The sequence below is a fragment of the Pelodiscus sinensis genome, chromosome 2 (genome assembly GCF_049634645.1).
Source record: "Pelodiscus sinensis isolate JC-2024 chromosome 2, ASM4963464v1, whole genome shotgun sequence".
NCBI lineage: Eukaryota > Metazoa > Chordata > Testudines > Trionychidae > Pelodiscus > Pelodiscus sinensis.
This window is the reverse complement of record NC_134712.1, coordinates 164,742,095-164,756,956: the sequence shown is the minus strand read 5'-3', so window position 1 is coordinate 164,756,956 and position 14,862 is coordinate 164,742,095. Positions and strand designations below refer to the sequence as shown.

The window sequence follows — 14,862 nt, the reverse complement described above, 5'->3', positions numbered from 1 at the left end:
TCAAAGCATCTTATGCTTGGAGTGCTCACATTTAAGATTTTCTTTTTCTTTTGGACTGATAAGCAGTTTCTTTTTTAAATAAATTCTTCCTTTGTGAAATCAGTCAGACATTTTCCCTCCAAAAGATTCTAAAGCTGGAATGGGTGGGGGATTACCTATGAAAGAGTAGATATGCAGCAAATTGTCATATGCCATCACACAAGCCATATATAAAAAGAAACTCTGATTTTTTTTCTAACTAGGTTGTTCTTATAGGCATGGACTTCATCACCAGTTTGTTAAACTAGCCAAAACAATTACCGCCTTTAACCTCTAGGTCAGTGGTTCTCAAACTGTGGGTCACACCCCCATTTTAATGGGGTCACCTAGACTGGCATAGCTTTAGTCCCTGCCCAGGACCAAAGCTGAAGCCAGAGGGCTTCAGCCTTTGGCAGTAGGGCTCAGGTTATAGGCCTCAGGTTCCCCATCCCCTCCCTTCTTCCCTCCCTCCGCCCAGAGCAGTGAGGCTCAGGCTTCAGTCATGGCATCTGGGACAGCGGGGCTCAGACAGGCTCAAGCTTCGGTCCTCCCTCCTGGGGTCATATAGTAATTTTTGTTGTGAGAAGGGGATTGTGGTACCATGAAGTCTGAGAAATCCTATTCTATATCACTGATTAAAGTCTGACCCAGGTTAATGATGAATACATATTTTTATAACCTGGCAGTTTTTGTCTGGTAATGTAAAATGCCTTTGAGAATCTTAAACGTACTCTATAAAGGTGGGTAAGTTTTATGATCCCTATTTTACAGGTAGAAAATGGCACAAAGAAGGGGAATAATCTGTCCAATGTCAGACAGCAAATCAGTTACTAAAACTCAGATTTCCTGTCTCCCAGGGCCATTCTTACCATAATCTCCAGTGGACTTCAGCATGATACACACTAATGTTTGTCTCTGTCCTCTAGTCCATGTAAAACCACCAGAATTTTCATAGTACAGAGGAATTCCTGACTAAAAAGCAAATTATTTACCATACACTAAAATAGCATTACTTTTTCATAAGAGCAAGCGTGTTTTATTGCTCCAGCAGTGTCATTGTCATTTATTGTCCAATGCCATTTCATTTATAATCTAGTTGGCCGAAAGAGCTATGTTTCACTCCCACGTTATTTCCTATGTTTAAACCAGATATGGGAATCCTGAACAATTTGTAGAAAACTGGGTTACAGATTGTCTCTGGAACTCATAATATTACTCTTGGTCTGCACTTAAAAGTTATATTAGTTTAGCTATATGGGCAGCAATTTGGGAAAAATAAACACTCTTTATCAACATATCTATGCTGACAAAACCCCCAGTGCAGATGTGATTATGTCAATGGAAGAATGCTCCTCTTGCTAATGTAATTCAGGGAAGCAGTGTGGCTACACTGACAGAAAACCTCCTTCTGATGGTTGCATCTACAGTAGGGGGGCTATCTTGCTGAGTCGCAGCAGATACCTCTACTGACAACTGTGGGAAGCTTAAAGATCAAAGGAAGAATGTGGCTTTTATATAATATCAAAATATTTAATTAATGAAGTTAATGTTGCATTCATCATAACTCAAGGGGACAAAGTGATTCAGGGCACTTTGAGGACCATTGGTATTTTTGTTGTTTGCTAGTTGCACATATAATCACCTGATTTGTGCACAGAATTGCAGTAATTGTGTACATGAACTGTTTGAGAATCTGTCTCTTCAAATGCCATTCTTATACCTAAAAGTTCACACTTTACCAAGATGAATTGATCTGTTAACATCTCTTAAAGCTGTTATTTCAGTCTGTCTGCAGAGTCAGGAAGATAGCTCTGTATTGCTTTTGCAGCAATGATGCTCAGATCTTATTTGGAAAGTTTTCATTGCAAGCATAGAGGCTAGAAATATAACTGTTTTTCCCCCCATAAAAGTTTGCTTTCTGCGAGAAACCCTAATCTGTTGTGATGAGTGGGCAGATGAACATCTTGAGTAGGTTAAACTCAGATCAAAGTCCTGGTATTTGACACCACTGATCTATAGTATAATGTCCTGCTAAAGATCACGGGAGCTGAATATGGCAAGTGGTTGTTGATTAGGATTTGAGGGCAGCTCGTATGTAATATGCCAGCTGCTAAAGCTACCAAGTAGTATGTGTACTGCAGTAGATACCTCAAAAGAAGCTTGTTCATCTCTCAGTTACATAGTTTAAGGTGTGTGATGGGCAGTTGTCGAGAAAGGCTAAAAAGATGAATTAGCTAAAGTAATCAAGAGAGACTTAAAGAAACAAGCAACAGACAATAGATTCCTACGTTGGTATGATCTAAGTAACACATCATTTATTGTGTTTTATTTTTTATCCTAGGTTCAGGTTCAGCGGTCGTATCCTTGGCCTTGCTCTCATTCATCAGTACCTTCTTGATGCTTTCTTCACAAGGCCGTTCTATAAAGCACTACTGAGGCTGTAAGTATATGAATGCAAGCAAACAGAGACTTGGGCCTCGATCCTGCCATGACCTCTGCAGAAGCAAACCCTTGTGGAGCTCATTGCAGGACTGGGACCTTAGTTTTCAAGTTCTTCCACTGTTTGATTTCAGGGTAGATGGGATGGAGACTTAATAATTTCCTTTGTTTTCGCCCAGAACGTGCCCTTCTTTAATATTAACAATATTGATTAAATGATTAAAAAGCATTGGAGTTAAACCTCAACTTTTGAAAATATTGGTATACATGCTTTTCATGTAGGAATATGTAGTCAGAACCATTTAAATGGGATATGGGTCAGTGAAAACCATATTTAATTGGACAGTTCACAGAGAAATACTTATTTTCTCTAAACAAAATGAGTTATCTAAAATGTCACTGGAAAAACCATAATTACCTAAGCTCCATTGTTTGGATTTTTTCACCCTAAGTGCTTGTTAGTAATGTTTACAAATGTTAACATCGATGTAAAACAGTACAGATTTCTGGCAGGTTTTGTTCTCCTTGTCTTACACAATGACAGCAAGGTGATGCCCAGTAAAGTATTACTTTTAATGCTCGTTGAAATGTTTTGATATTTTAATAGTGGTCTGTTGCTCTTTTATCAGTTTGATGCCATAAAAAAAGCCACATAAAATATATCAAAATTCAGTAGAACGAATTGAAATCTATATTGACAGATGATAACTCAGAGGAATGTTTAGCGGAAATGGTTGGTTAAATCATGATTTGAGGATTCAGTAACTCAGCCAAAGCTTAGGGATCTGTTACAGAAGTGGTGGGTGAGGTTTTGTGGTTGGCAATGTGAAGGAGGTCAGATGAGATCAGAGGTGTCAAATTCCTGGCCCTTATCCCATTTTCGACTGGCACAGTTGTGCAATCTGGCCCAGGAGTCCTGGTGGGCTGTGGGGGACTGTCCATTACCATTCCCCAAGTCCATCCCTTTCTCCCATCACCCTTCCCTCTCCCCCCATGGCACCCTGACCCCGAGGGACACACCTTTGAGGATCACTGAGGGAGTGGGGGTGATTGTGCTAGTTGCTCTGGCTGGGGTTGGCTTGTGGGCAGAAGTTTGAGACCCCTGGGCTAGATGGTCATGATGGTCCCTTCTGACCATAAGGTTTCTGAGGATTAATTTGAATTTTCAGTGAAGTCTCTTTTAATAACTTTTAAAATGCACTTTGTTCTCTTTTACTGGTATTTAATGTTCTGTGGTCCAAGCACTGTTTGAGTTTAGTGCTTTAATAAAAGGTGAATGTATAAAGTCAAAAGGGCATCCACTTTGGTCAGAGCTTTGTCAGAAGAAAACATTGTACATGTTCTGAGCAGTAAACCATCCCCACAAGGTTATATCTTCCTCGTCATTTCTCTGTCTTGCTGGACAATTAGGCCGTGTGATTTAAGTGACCTGGAGTACCTGGATGAGGAGTTTCACCAGAGTTTACAGTGGATGAAGGATAACAACATCACTGATATCCTGGATCTCACATTCACCGTGAACGAGGAGGTGTTTGGACAGGTGAGTATAGTTACCTGATAAACTATGGCAAAGTTTGGAAAACAGATTTGGAGCAGACATAGTATAACATTATGAACATCATTCTCTTTTGAGCAGTTTGATAGTACATTCCTTCAGCCTTTTTTGACTGTTCAATGCCATTTTCATCTCTTGCCCCTGTTTCCTATAAGCCATCTATTTCAATGCCTACAACTATTCTCAGAGTTTAGTGTGTGCAGTACCAGCACTGGCTTCCCTACAGGCCTCGTAAGCCACACGCTGATAAGCAGAAGGAATTAGCTAAAGTAAAACATAGTGTCACTTACTAAGGTGTTATTCAAACTGATTTATTATTTGGTGAATGTGGACAATGAATGTACTTTATATGTTGATGAGACTGAGAGGATGAGAAGAGGAGGAAAACAACTAATAGGAGGTGTACGGATAGCAGCCCTCATCACTCACTACTTTGCCTTACACCTTCCTATTAGTTGCTGTTCTTCCTATCCTCACCTCCTTTTGCATACTGGGCATGTAAATTACATTTTGTAATGCACCCACTGTAATTATGTTCCTTTACCATTTACACCTGGCTTTTGTTTTGGTTTTATTTGTTTGTCTAACTAACTTATTCAGGAGGCCAAACTCAGCTTTGAGTTACACCAATATACATTCAGAATGTCTCTGTTAATTTCAGTGGAGTATCTTTACATTTACAGTGTTGTAAAAAGTAGCATAATGGTCTTCTCCACCACCATATGTGACCCCACTGAGTATAGCCCAATGAGAGAGTGGTAGGATGCTAAAAAGAAGAAGTATGAGGAACAGTTGGAGATGGTAGATGGGTCAAAAGGGGAGAGATGAGGATAGAGAGGCAGATTTGGAAATTATCATCATGGAGACAGTAGGTAACACTGTGAGCATGGATGAAGTTGCCTTGGAAAAAAACAGAGGATGGAACCCCAAGAGAAACTTGTAGAGAGTTAGGAGCCAGATTTGGAGCCACCAAATGAGACATCAAAAGCTAAAGGATTGCCAAAAGGAAAAGGAGAAAGTGCAGGATGAGGGTTTGACTGGTAGTCTCAAAGGCAGCAGAGAGAGCAAAGAAAAATATTGTCCCAGTGACTTTCCAGACAAGTTGCAAAGGCATAAACCAGGCTGGGGGAGATCAAGAATAGAACTGGAGCAGAGAAAACAGCATGGTTAGAAATAAGGATTGTGGATGCAGAAGTAGGAGAGTCTTAAGAAGGGTAATTTCAAGGTTGAGGTTGAGTTCTGGTGTGTCTGTAGACTAGTGGAAATGAACTAGTTATTAAAGATTGATGACAGGAGAAAGAGGGTGAGTGAGGAAAGACAAGAAGCAAAATCAGAATCCAGGGGGCAGGTCAAGGGATTACAAATACGGAGGCCTCTTCAGAAGAGAGAGAATTGTTCTACATGTCCCTGCCCTTAACAGTTTCCTTGGCTTTGAGCAAAATTTTGCATGACATCCAAATGATGATGCAGTGGTTGCCTTAGGAGAAATGACAGTTTAAAACTAATGTGTAAAGGCATAGACAGACAAACAAACTTATGCAGATACATTGCACAAACAGATGAGTTAAATTTGAATTTATACTAGTAGACAACTAAGGTAAGTGAAAAGGTCAATGTGAGTTGTGCACCTCCCTTTGAGGGCACCACCTGGCTGGCTACATAGAATTATGCTCTTTGCAAAGCAAAGGTGCATATCATTAAGTGAGATATTCTGTTATGCTACAAATGAGGTGGGTCTTAAAAGAGAAGATCAAGGTATCTGATAGTTCTAAAATAGATGAACACCATAGGGATGATTCTGACTCAGGTTAACCAGTATTTTACTTCACAGGCAGACCCAGTTTCTGAATGTTGGTACTGCACCAAACACAGTGAAGCCCTAATCTGGTTGGCCTCTAGGTGCCATCCCAATATAAATGTTAAATAAGTCCATCAGAAGTCTTCCATTGGCAATTGGCAAATGACCTAGCAGAGAATCCCAAGAATTTGATGTGTACAAATCTGGCAAACAACATTATAAAACTTTGCAAAATTATGTAGACTGGTTGCAAAATGAATTTTAAAGAATATGGTCGCACAACAAAGATCTTGTGGACAGAAAAGTTTAGGAAACGGGAGAATGAAACCTGGAATTATGTATTGTTCACAGATGAGTCCAACTTTAAAGAGTTGTTGGATCATTAAAGAGTGAGGATATGTTTACACTTGCTCCCTAGTCCGAACTAGGGATGCAAATGTAGCATACCGAAGTTGCTAATGAAGCGCGGGAATTAAATATCCCGCACTTGATTCGCATATTCGCGTCCGGTCACCATTTTAAAAATCCACTAGTCTGAATTAACTTGCCACGTGTAGACGTGGTTTTCTGAAAGAAACCCCTTCCCTCAGATTAACAGTTACTCCTCATTGCACGAGGAGTAACAGTTAATCTGAGGGAAGGGTTTTCTTTCAGAAAACCATGTCTACATGTGGTGAATTAATTCAGACTAGTGGATTTTTAAAATGGTGACCGGACACGAATATGCGAATCAAGTGCGGGATATTTAAATCCCGCGCTTCATTAAGCAACTTCGGTATGCTACATTTGCATCCCTAGTTCGGACTAGGGAGCAAGTGTAGACATACCCTGAGTGAACAATACATTACCAAAGTGTAAATCACAATCATAGCTCTATTTCTATTTGGGGGATGTGTCTCAAACGATGGCTAAGGCAAACAAAACCTAGACAGGACATTTTGCTGACAGCATGGAACCCTGTGTGATGGTGCGTTGGGGTCCCCCACCTCCTGCACCCCCGTAATGGCTCGGACAGACTCCACCAGCCAGTAGAATAGAGGGTGTTTATTGCTTCTCCAGGATACAGCACAGCACAGATGTAATCTGGTTACAGGGAAGGCCTAGGATGCCTCAGCCCCCCTTGACATGGGGGAGACTGGGCCCCTAAATCCCAGCCTGTTGCCTAGGCTGCTTCCTCCATGATACCAGACAAAAACTAACTCTCTTCCGGCCCTGCCCCCCAGCCAGGGGTGACATTCCACCTTCCTTTGTTTCTCTCCCTGGGGGGTAGCTGGTCGGACAGGTTTTTGCATAATGACTCACCCCCTGCCCTGCTGGGCCATGCTACAGACAGCAGCCAGTGGTGGTCACCCATAGCCCACTGCCCAGCATAGCAACCAGCAAGATACCCCCACTACGTCACACCCTGCTCTGCTCCACCAAGATCACAGCCTTTCCTGCACCTGGCACATGCAGGGATTATGTGTCACTGCCCTGGCAGCTGCCCAGGAAGCCTTCTGCAGCTCTGCTGTCACAGCTCTGTTCACTCACTCCTGATGGTTACCTGTGCTGCCACAGGAGCCATTCAGCAACAACGTGGCCTCCCCTCTGTCTGGGGACTTATCCTCTTTAGTGCAGCCCAGGGGTCTCTGCTCATCAGCTTGAGATTTGTGGGAGAGAAGGAAGAGGATTAGGATAAACAGGAGTATACTATATAGAGATGATAAGAAGCTGAAGATTTGTCCTGCAAAAGATTGGCATCTTTGATATACTCAGTTTTTCCTTTGTGTGTGTCTCTAGAGCAAAGAAAAACCCACAGCTGCATATTCTTAATTGTCATAGTTTGTCACAAATGACTCTAATAGTTTTATGCTACCCAAGTGAGCTTGTGGGATTCAGTCTGCTTCATTGCTTTGTAGACTTCAGGCTTGGGCTGGACCCCAGATTTTAGGACCCATGTTGCTGGACCAGCCATGGGTTTTTCCCTGGTCCTCTTGGGAGACAAAGATTAGTTACCATTGAAACATCATCTCTCCATCTTGCTAAGGAGAGGACTGTGTGGAAAACAATTGCTGGACTGATAGTTGCTGTGATTGTCCCTCCCTTTTCAGACTTAAATTTGGTTTTCTTGCCCATGTCTTCAAGTGTTTTGATGACAGGTTTCTTGATCAGGCTGAAGCATTACAAACTAGGGGCACACAAACTATTGCTACTGGTACACAACCTAGAATATGAAACTCATCTGGGCAGCAAATTTCATCTGAAAATACAGAAAACTATTATAATTGCTAGTGACAAACTGTGACAATTAAGAGTATGCAGTGTGAAAATATTTCATGTTAGTATATTACAATAGAATGATATTTGACACTATGGCCACATGCTAAAGAGCTTCATCATTTCTCTTTAAAAAAAAACAAATTTGCTCATGCAAAACCAATACAAATATTTTAATACACTATCTTTTGGTAATACATTGGTGTTTGATTAACACTACATTAAAGTGTTGAAACTGACTTAAACAGCTACAACTGTAGTTGTGATCATGTTGCACTATTTTTGGAATTGTGCAAAAAAAAAGACACATTCTCATTATGGTACTATTGTTTCACCTTGCCATAGCTGTATGGCACCACTTGACAGCTCATTATCATCATCTAACTAAACACAAGAAAAGCTTTGAAAGGATATATGATGTGGGATGGGGCATTATAGCATAGATAAACTCCAAATATTTGGTCTTTTTTGGAGAACTCTCACATGCCAGAATGGGACTAGAACAAAGTGCATTAATGAAGTGTTAATGCAGGTCATACAGGCAGCTAGTTGGCAAGAGGCTAGTGTACAGGTGTACACCCATGTTTGCTGCAGATAAACTCTTAATTGTTCTTAATTTTGTTTAATCTATCAGGTTGAATTTGAAATTAGTTTAATTACAAAGTATGTAATATTTTGCCACATCTGCCAAAGATCATATGCTCAGTACGTAGGTTCCTAAACTGACTTTTACTAATAACTTGTCTCTTTCAGACCTTAGCAATCAAACAGCATTTTAAGGATTAATTTTAGTTATGAAATTCCACAGCTATTAAGATATAGATAGATATCTGCAGAAATGGTCTGAGGTAAATAAGATGAAATTCAAGGAAGACAAATGCAAAGCACTTCACTCAGGAAGGAACAATCAGTTGCACACATCCTAGATGGTCATTTCCCATTTTGTAAGAAGTTCTCCAGGAAGAGATCTAGAGGTTATAGTAGACCACAAGCTAAATATGAGCCAACAATGTGACACTGTTGCAAAAAAAAAAAGCAGAAATCATTCTGGGATATATTAAGGAGAGTGTTGTAAGCAAGACACCTGTAGTAGTTCATTGGCTTTACTGTGTACTGATTAGGCCTCTACTAGGCCCAGTTCAGGGCACCACATTTCAGGAAAGATATGGTCAAATTGGTCCAGAGAAGAGCAACAAAAATTAAGGTTTAAATTAAAGGTCTAAAAAACGTGGCCTATCAGAGAAGATTGAAAGAATTGGGTTTGTTTAGTCTGGAAAAGAGAAGACTGAGAGGGGACATGATAATAGCTTTCAAGTCTCTAAAAGGGTATTATAAGGAGGAGGGAGAAAAAAATATTCCCCTTAACCTCTAAGCATAGGACAAGAGCTTAAATTACAAGGGGGGGTTAGGTTGGACATTAGGAAAAACTTCCTAACTGTCAGGGTGGGTAAGCCCTGGAATAAATTGCCCAGGAAGGTTGTGGAATCTTCATAATTAGAGATTTTTAAGAGCAGGTTAGACAGACATCTGTCAGGGATGGTCTAGATGGTGCTTGGCCCTGCCCTGCATGCAGGGGACTGGACTTTATGACCTCTTGAGGTTCCTTCCTGTTACTCACAAGAACAATTGTTGCCAAAGGGAGCATGTCACATGAGAGTTAAAACTTTTGAACCAGTAAAGGTAAGTTTTTGTACCAATGCTTAACCAAATAATTGCATTTCCTCTGTGAGATAATCTGAATTTCCCAGCACTGGAACAGATTCTCTGACCAGATCTGTTCCCTTTGCACTGGCTAGGAAGTTAGCCACAGGCATAGAGCTGGCATGCCTGTCTCCTAAGTCACCCTGCCTACAGCTTTTGGTAGGATGGGCAGGAAGAACAAGGGTGTTGAAAATGTGCTGTGTTTTGACTATTCATCAGTTGGTCAGTGCTTCGTAGGGGACTGCTGTAAACTAGCAGAAGAAGTTGGAGCATCCTCAAGGCTACAGTAGCCTGTGCTGGAGACAGGAGCTGAGTAGAGAAAATCATGGTGTCTTGATATGTCCCACTTCACCAAATGTGATGTTGATGAATCAGAGAATCTCAATTATTATCCGAATATGCAATTTGGAATGTGTTTTCCCCATGTGGTGATCTCTGTATTATTATCCTAATAAGTATTTCTATTTGATAGGTGACAGAAAGGGAGCTGAAATCAGGGGGTTCAAATACACAGGTGACAGAAAAGAACAAGAAGGAGTACATTGAGAGAATGGTGAAGTGGCGTGTGGAACGAGGAGTGGTTCAGCAAACAGAGGCTCTAGTCCGTGGCTTCTATGAAGTAAGTAACAAAGTTGCTCGTGTCTTCCACCTCTTATGAGCTGAATGTGATAAGCACAAGGGCTGCCTATTGATAATATCTTATCAGTGCACTGTGATGTGGCTAGGAAGAAAAGTTTAGAAATGAATGGAATTTTCAAAACTGTGGTACATCTAGATTGCAGGGGTACATCTAAACTATGGTACATCTAAACTCTGACATGTTCAGGGAACGCATTTGCTCTTCAGCTTTTTTTGCAGAAGAGCAAACGCGCTCTTTCGGGGAGCCCTGTATACCTTGTTCTATGAGGAATAAGGGCTCCTCTGAAAGAGGAGGCTTTTCCGCCATTTGGCCCTGACTAAACAGAGCCAAATGGTGGGAAAGCCTCTTCCAAAAAAGCAATCGGAAAAAGTTACACAAATTGCAGCACACAATTTGCATAGCTTTTTCCAAAAAAAAGACTATAATATAGACTTAGCCTGTAGCAGGCAGAGGTAGTAGCATCAGGAGATGATGTGTTTAATATTAGTGATCGAGAGAGAAGGCAACGTGAACTTGATCCTGCACAGTGCTGGTGCAGAGAACTGTCTGTATATGAGCAAGATAAAAGAGTGATGAATGGAAAAGGAAGCACAGGTAAACCTGACCTTCATTACTGAGATGACTGCTGTCCAACCACAATAGTCATGTCTCATAGTAAAAGTAAAGCAGAGAAAGTTGCACGTAGCTATGCATCACATTGATTAGATGAGGGCAGAACTTAGGCCCTTGTGTCCCCTGGCATACTGGCACTTTTTACACCATGCACTCTTGCACGTAAGGGAAGGGAAACTCAAGGGAGGCTTATCAGTACCAGTGCAGAAGACCATACCTAGCACTTGATCTTATTTGCATCCACAGGAGGCTTCTAATTTGCCAACCTTGTATACCCTGCTATGTGTACCATACAAAGACTTTCAGCATCAAATCCTATAGCTGCTCAGGTTACAAAGTATAGTCAGATCCCAGCCTTTCCCACCACTTGTGCCTGCCAACTAAAGGCACAGAGCAGTGGAAGATCAAAACCAGGGAAATAAAATAAATTGCTAAGACATTGTCCTAGGTACCCTGCCGAAGTCCCCATTTATTCAAATAAAATAAGAATGTGTGGCATTAATTAGATTGGATGTGTCCTGTCAAACCACATTTCACTTTCCTTGCTTATGTCATATGCTGTACCAGGCAGGAGGCTGAGTTTATTGACTTATGAGATAAAACAATATTAACTGTTGGTATTAGCTTTGGTAACTGAAAAAAAAGGTCAGACTATAAAGCATAGTGAGCCCAATTCTTCTCTTACTAAGGTTGGTGATTTACTGGAGTAAAACTTGTGCAGACAAGAGGAGAATTAGGCTCAATATACATAATTGTAAAATTATTTTTCTTCTGGCTTTAGTTATTTAAGTTTTTTGGTTCATTTTCCAATCCATATTGAGCAAAGTCCATTGTTGATTATAAGACTCCTCAGGCTAGATTTTCAAAGGTTTTCAGGCTTCTAATGATGCAGAGCAATTTAGGATTTTCAAATTAAACATTGCAATTTAGGTGCCTGACCCTGATTGTTTCCAAAGTTAGGTTCCTAGGTTGCCTGGGCACATTTTAAAATGCCCATGGACATGTATCTGCATCATTAGGCATTTAAGTACCTTTGAAAATCTGACCTCTAGCCACAGGTGGCTGTTCTAAAGAATAAAGGCTTTTTGAAAGATGTTGTATAGGGTACTTTAGTGAAGTGTGGATTCCAATTTTTTTTCTTCTGTGGGGAGTTGGCGTGTGAGGAAGTACAGAATGAACACACACAGATAAGAAGAAGAACTCTCCAGAGATAGTAAGATATTCAGTACCCATAAGGAACTCATCACAGTGTGATTTGACATCTAGCATTCTGTGCTATTACCTGTAGCTAATCCCTATTATAAAAAATGCTGGATTCCAAACATTGAAGTCATAGAAGCTATGCCAGTTTACATCAGCTGAAGATCTGGCTCCCAGGGTTGTACTGTGGCAGAATTCATGAAAGTGCTCAACCATGCAAGAACTGCCAAAGACAGAAAAGCGGTATATTTGTATCTATATTCCATTTTCATGTGAATACTGTACAACTAAGAAGGGTTTTTTTTTAACATCATGAAGAACATAAACCTGAATTTAACCACGTGTGATGTACAAAAGCTGCTATCTTGTAAATTCTGATACATACAACCCTAAAAGTAATATAGAAAAATATACCTGACATTTTGCAAATCTGATATGCAGTTGACCATCAATATCACTTTCCAGAAGAACTGCAGTAGGAAGCAGTCCTCTGCACAAACTATTACCTTTTCCTTCTGCTACTCTATTCTGATCATAACTCCTCATAGGTTAACATTGTTTACAGTTAAAATGCTCAGCAGACTCACAAAAGAAAAGCAATGGGTTTATCAGCAGGCTATTGGAATTTAACTTATGAGCTAAAAGATGACATGCATGCCTAGCCAGAGTAGTAGCTTATCATCAGAGGCGTGACTAGGGTTTTTCTGAGACACTGCCTCTGCGATGCCTCCAGTGCAGAGTGGGCTCAAGAATGGTTTGTGTTTCAGGTTGTAGACTCCAGGCTTGTCTCCATTTTTGATGCCAGAGAGCTAGAGTTGGTGATTGCAGGTACAGCAGAAATAGACCTCAATGACTGGCGTAACAACACAGAATATCGTGGAGGTAAGTTATCTATTGCTACTTAAAAAAACAATGAGGAGTCCTATGGCACCTTAAAGATTATCAGATTGATTTGGGCATAGGGTTTCATGGATAAAAAACACTTTGCCGATGCATTAGAGTGGAATTTTGGCTGAGTAGAGATTGCTGAATTTAGTCTATACTTTATTTATATTGAAGAATATGGGTAAAATCCTGGCCTTATCGAGACAATGTCAAAATTCCCTTAACTTCAATAGAGCCAAATTCTGTTTCTAGTTACATTACAACAAAGCGCAGTTAAATTTCCCAAGTCAAAATGTTTCTCCCCTTCATTCAATATCAGCACTAATCTCCCTGGTCTTACTAGTTGGGCTTACTTTGCTTTAAACAATGAACATAGTGTATGCAGGTAGTGATGAGTAATGAGCAAATGGGTTGTCTCCCCTCAGTCTCCCAGCTCTGAAAAAGAAAAGAAAACTCAGTGGAGTCGACATGTTCCGCCCCGCCAATAAATACAAGACACAAATTTTGGATGCTGGCTGCCCACCAACTCTTCTTACCTGTTTGTTGCTTAAGCACTGAGCCACTAGCCATAAACAAGGTCCTCTATAATTGTTTCCATGTTTAACTCTTCTACATACAGTGTTATCTCAGGTGGTTATATAAATATGATTATTAAACCAGATTGAACATAGGTTCATTCCAGCTTTCACTAGCATGATCTTAAGCCCAGAGCTCTTATGGTAGAAAGTCTTCCAGGGAAGAGCTTGCAACAGCCATTCCCTTACAGATGTTGGAGATCGGTGCAATCCAAAAATGGACTGTTACTGGCCCTTAAGTGGGTATGACCCTATGATGGGTTTGGACCCTATGATGGGTGCCACCAGATGTGCTGGGGTCCCACGGAGCACTCCTGCCCTACCAGACTGGGGCTACATCTAGACTGCAAGCTTCTTTCGGAAGAAGCTTTTCCAGAAGAGATCTTCCGGAAAAACTTTTTTCAAAAGAGAGTGTCTACACAGCAAAAGTGCAACGAAAAAGCAACATGCTTTTTCAAAAGATAGTGTCCACATTGATTGGACACTATCTTGCATTTCAATTGTGATTACTGTGGATGGAGTGGCCACCAGGGCACCTGTGCTTTTTCCTGGAGGCTTCTTCTTTTGAAAAAACATTCTCTTCCATGTCCACACACACCTTTTGCTGAAAAAGCTTTCTCAAAAAAGAAAGAAAGAAAGAAAGAAAGAAGTTTACCACTGTTGGAAAAACCCCTGTGCAGTGTAGACATACCCTGGATTTCCATTACACTGTGCAGCTGTCACAGGCTCTCAAGCCCCTTTTGAGCAAACACAGATAGGGAAACATGCAGCTGTATAATAACACAGAATCTCCAATCAGCTCAGGGAATTACCCAGCCCTCTCCTATACTCTCTGGAGTGTAAACCCAGAATTATATTGGCATGTGCTTTGCAGAGATTTGTGTAGCCCAAGCACATGACATTCATCCCCTTCCTTAATATGGAGGGAGATAGGCACAAGTCTCATTCCCCCCTCACCTCCCTGCCCAACCTTTCTTGCTGTGAATTGCACCACCTGGATTATTGTATAAACAAGAGATAAGTTTATTAACTACAAAAGACAGATTTTAAGTGATTATTAAGTAAGAGCAAACAGATCAAAGAAGATTACCTTAGTATATAAACAAAACACACAGACTCAGCCTAGAATACTAGATAGGATATACATTAGCAAATTCTCACCCAAACAGATTGGCAGATTCTT

General features: G+C 40.7%; 1 protein-coding gene across 3 annotated transcripts in view; it reads left to right on the top strand.

Annotated features, from left to right (window-relative positions):
• Positions 1-14,862, top strand: part of HECW1 (HECT, C2 and WW domain containing E3 ubiquitin protein ligase 1) — a 346,449-nt gene that overhangs the window by 316,600 nt on the left and 14,987 nt on the right. For all 3 annotated transcript variants that reach the window (XM_075921722.1, XM_006124096.4, XM_014574083.3), the window contains 4 exons: positions 2,360-2,458; positions 3,868-3,997; positions 10,240-10,386; positions 12,987-13,101. In XM_075921722.1, coding sequence (XP_075777837.1) covers positions 2,360-2,458; positions 3,868-3,997; positions 10,240-10,386; positions 12,987-13,101 — 491 coding nt within the window. The remainder of the gene's footprint in view (positions 1-2,359; positions 2,459-3,867; positions 3,998-10,239; positions 10,387-12,986; positions 13,102-14,862) is intronic.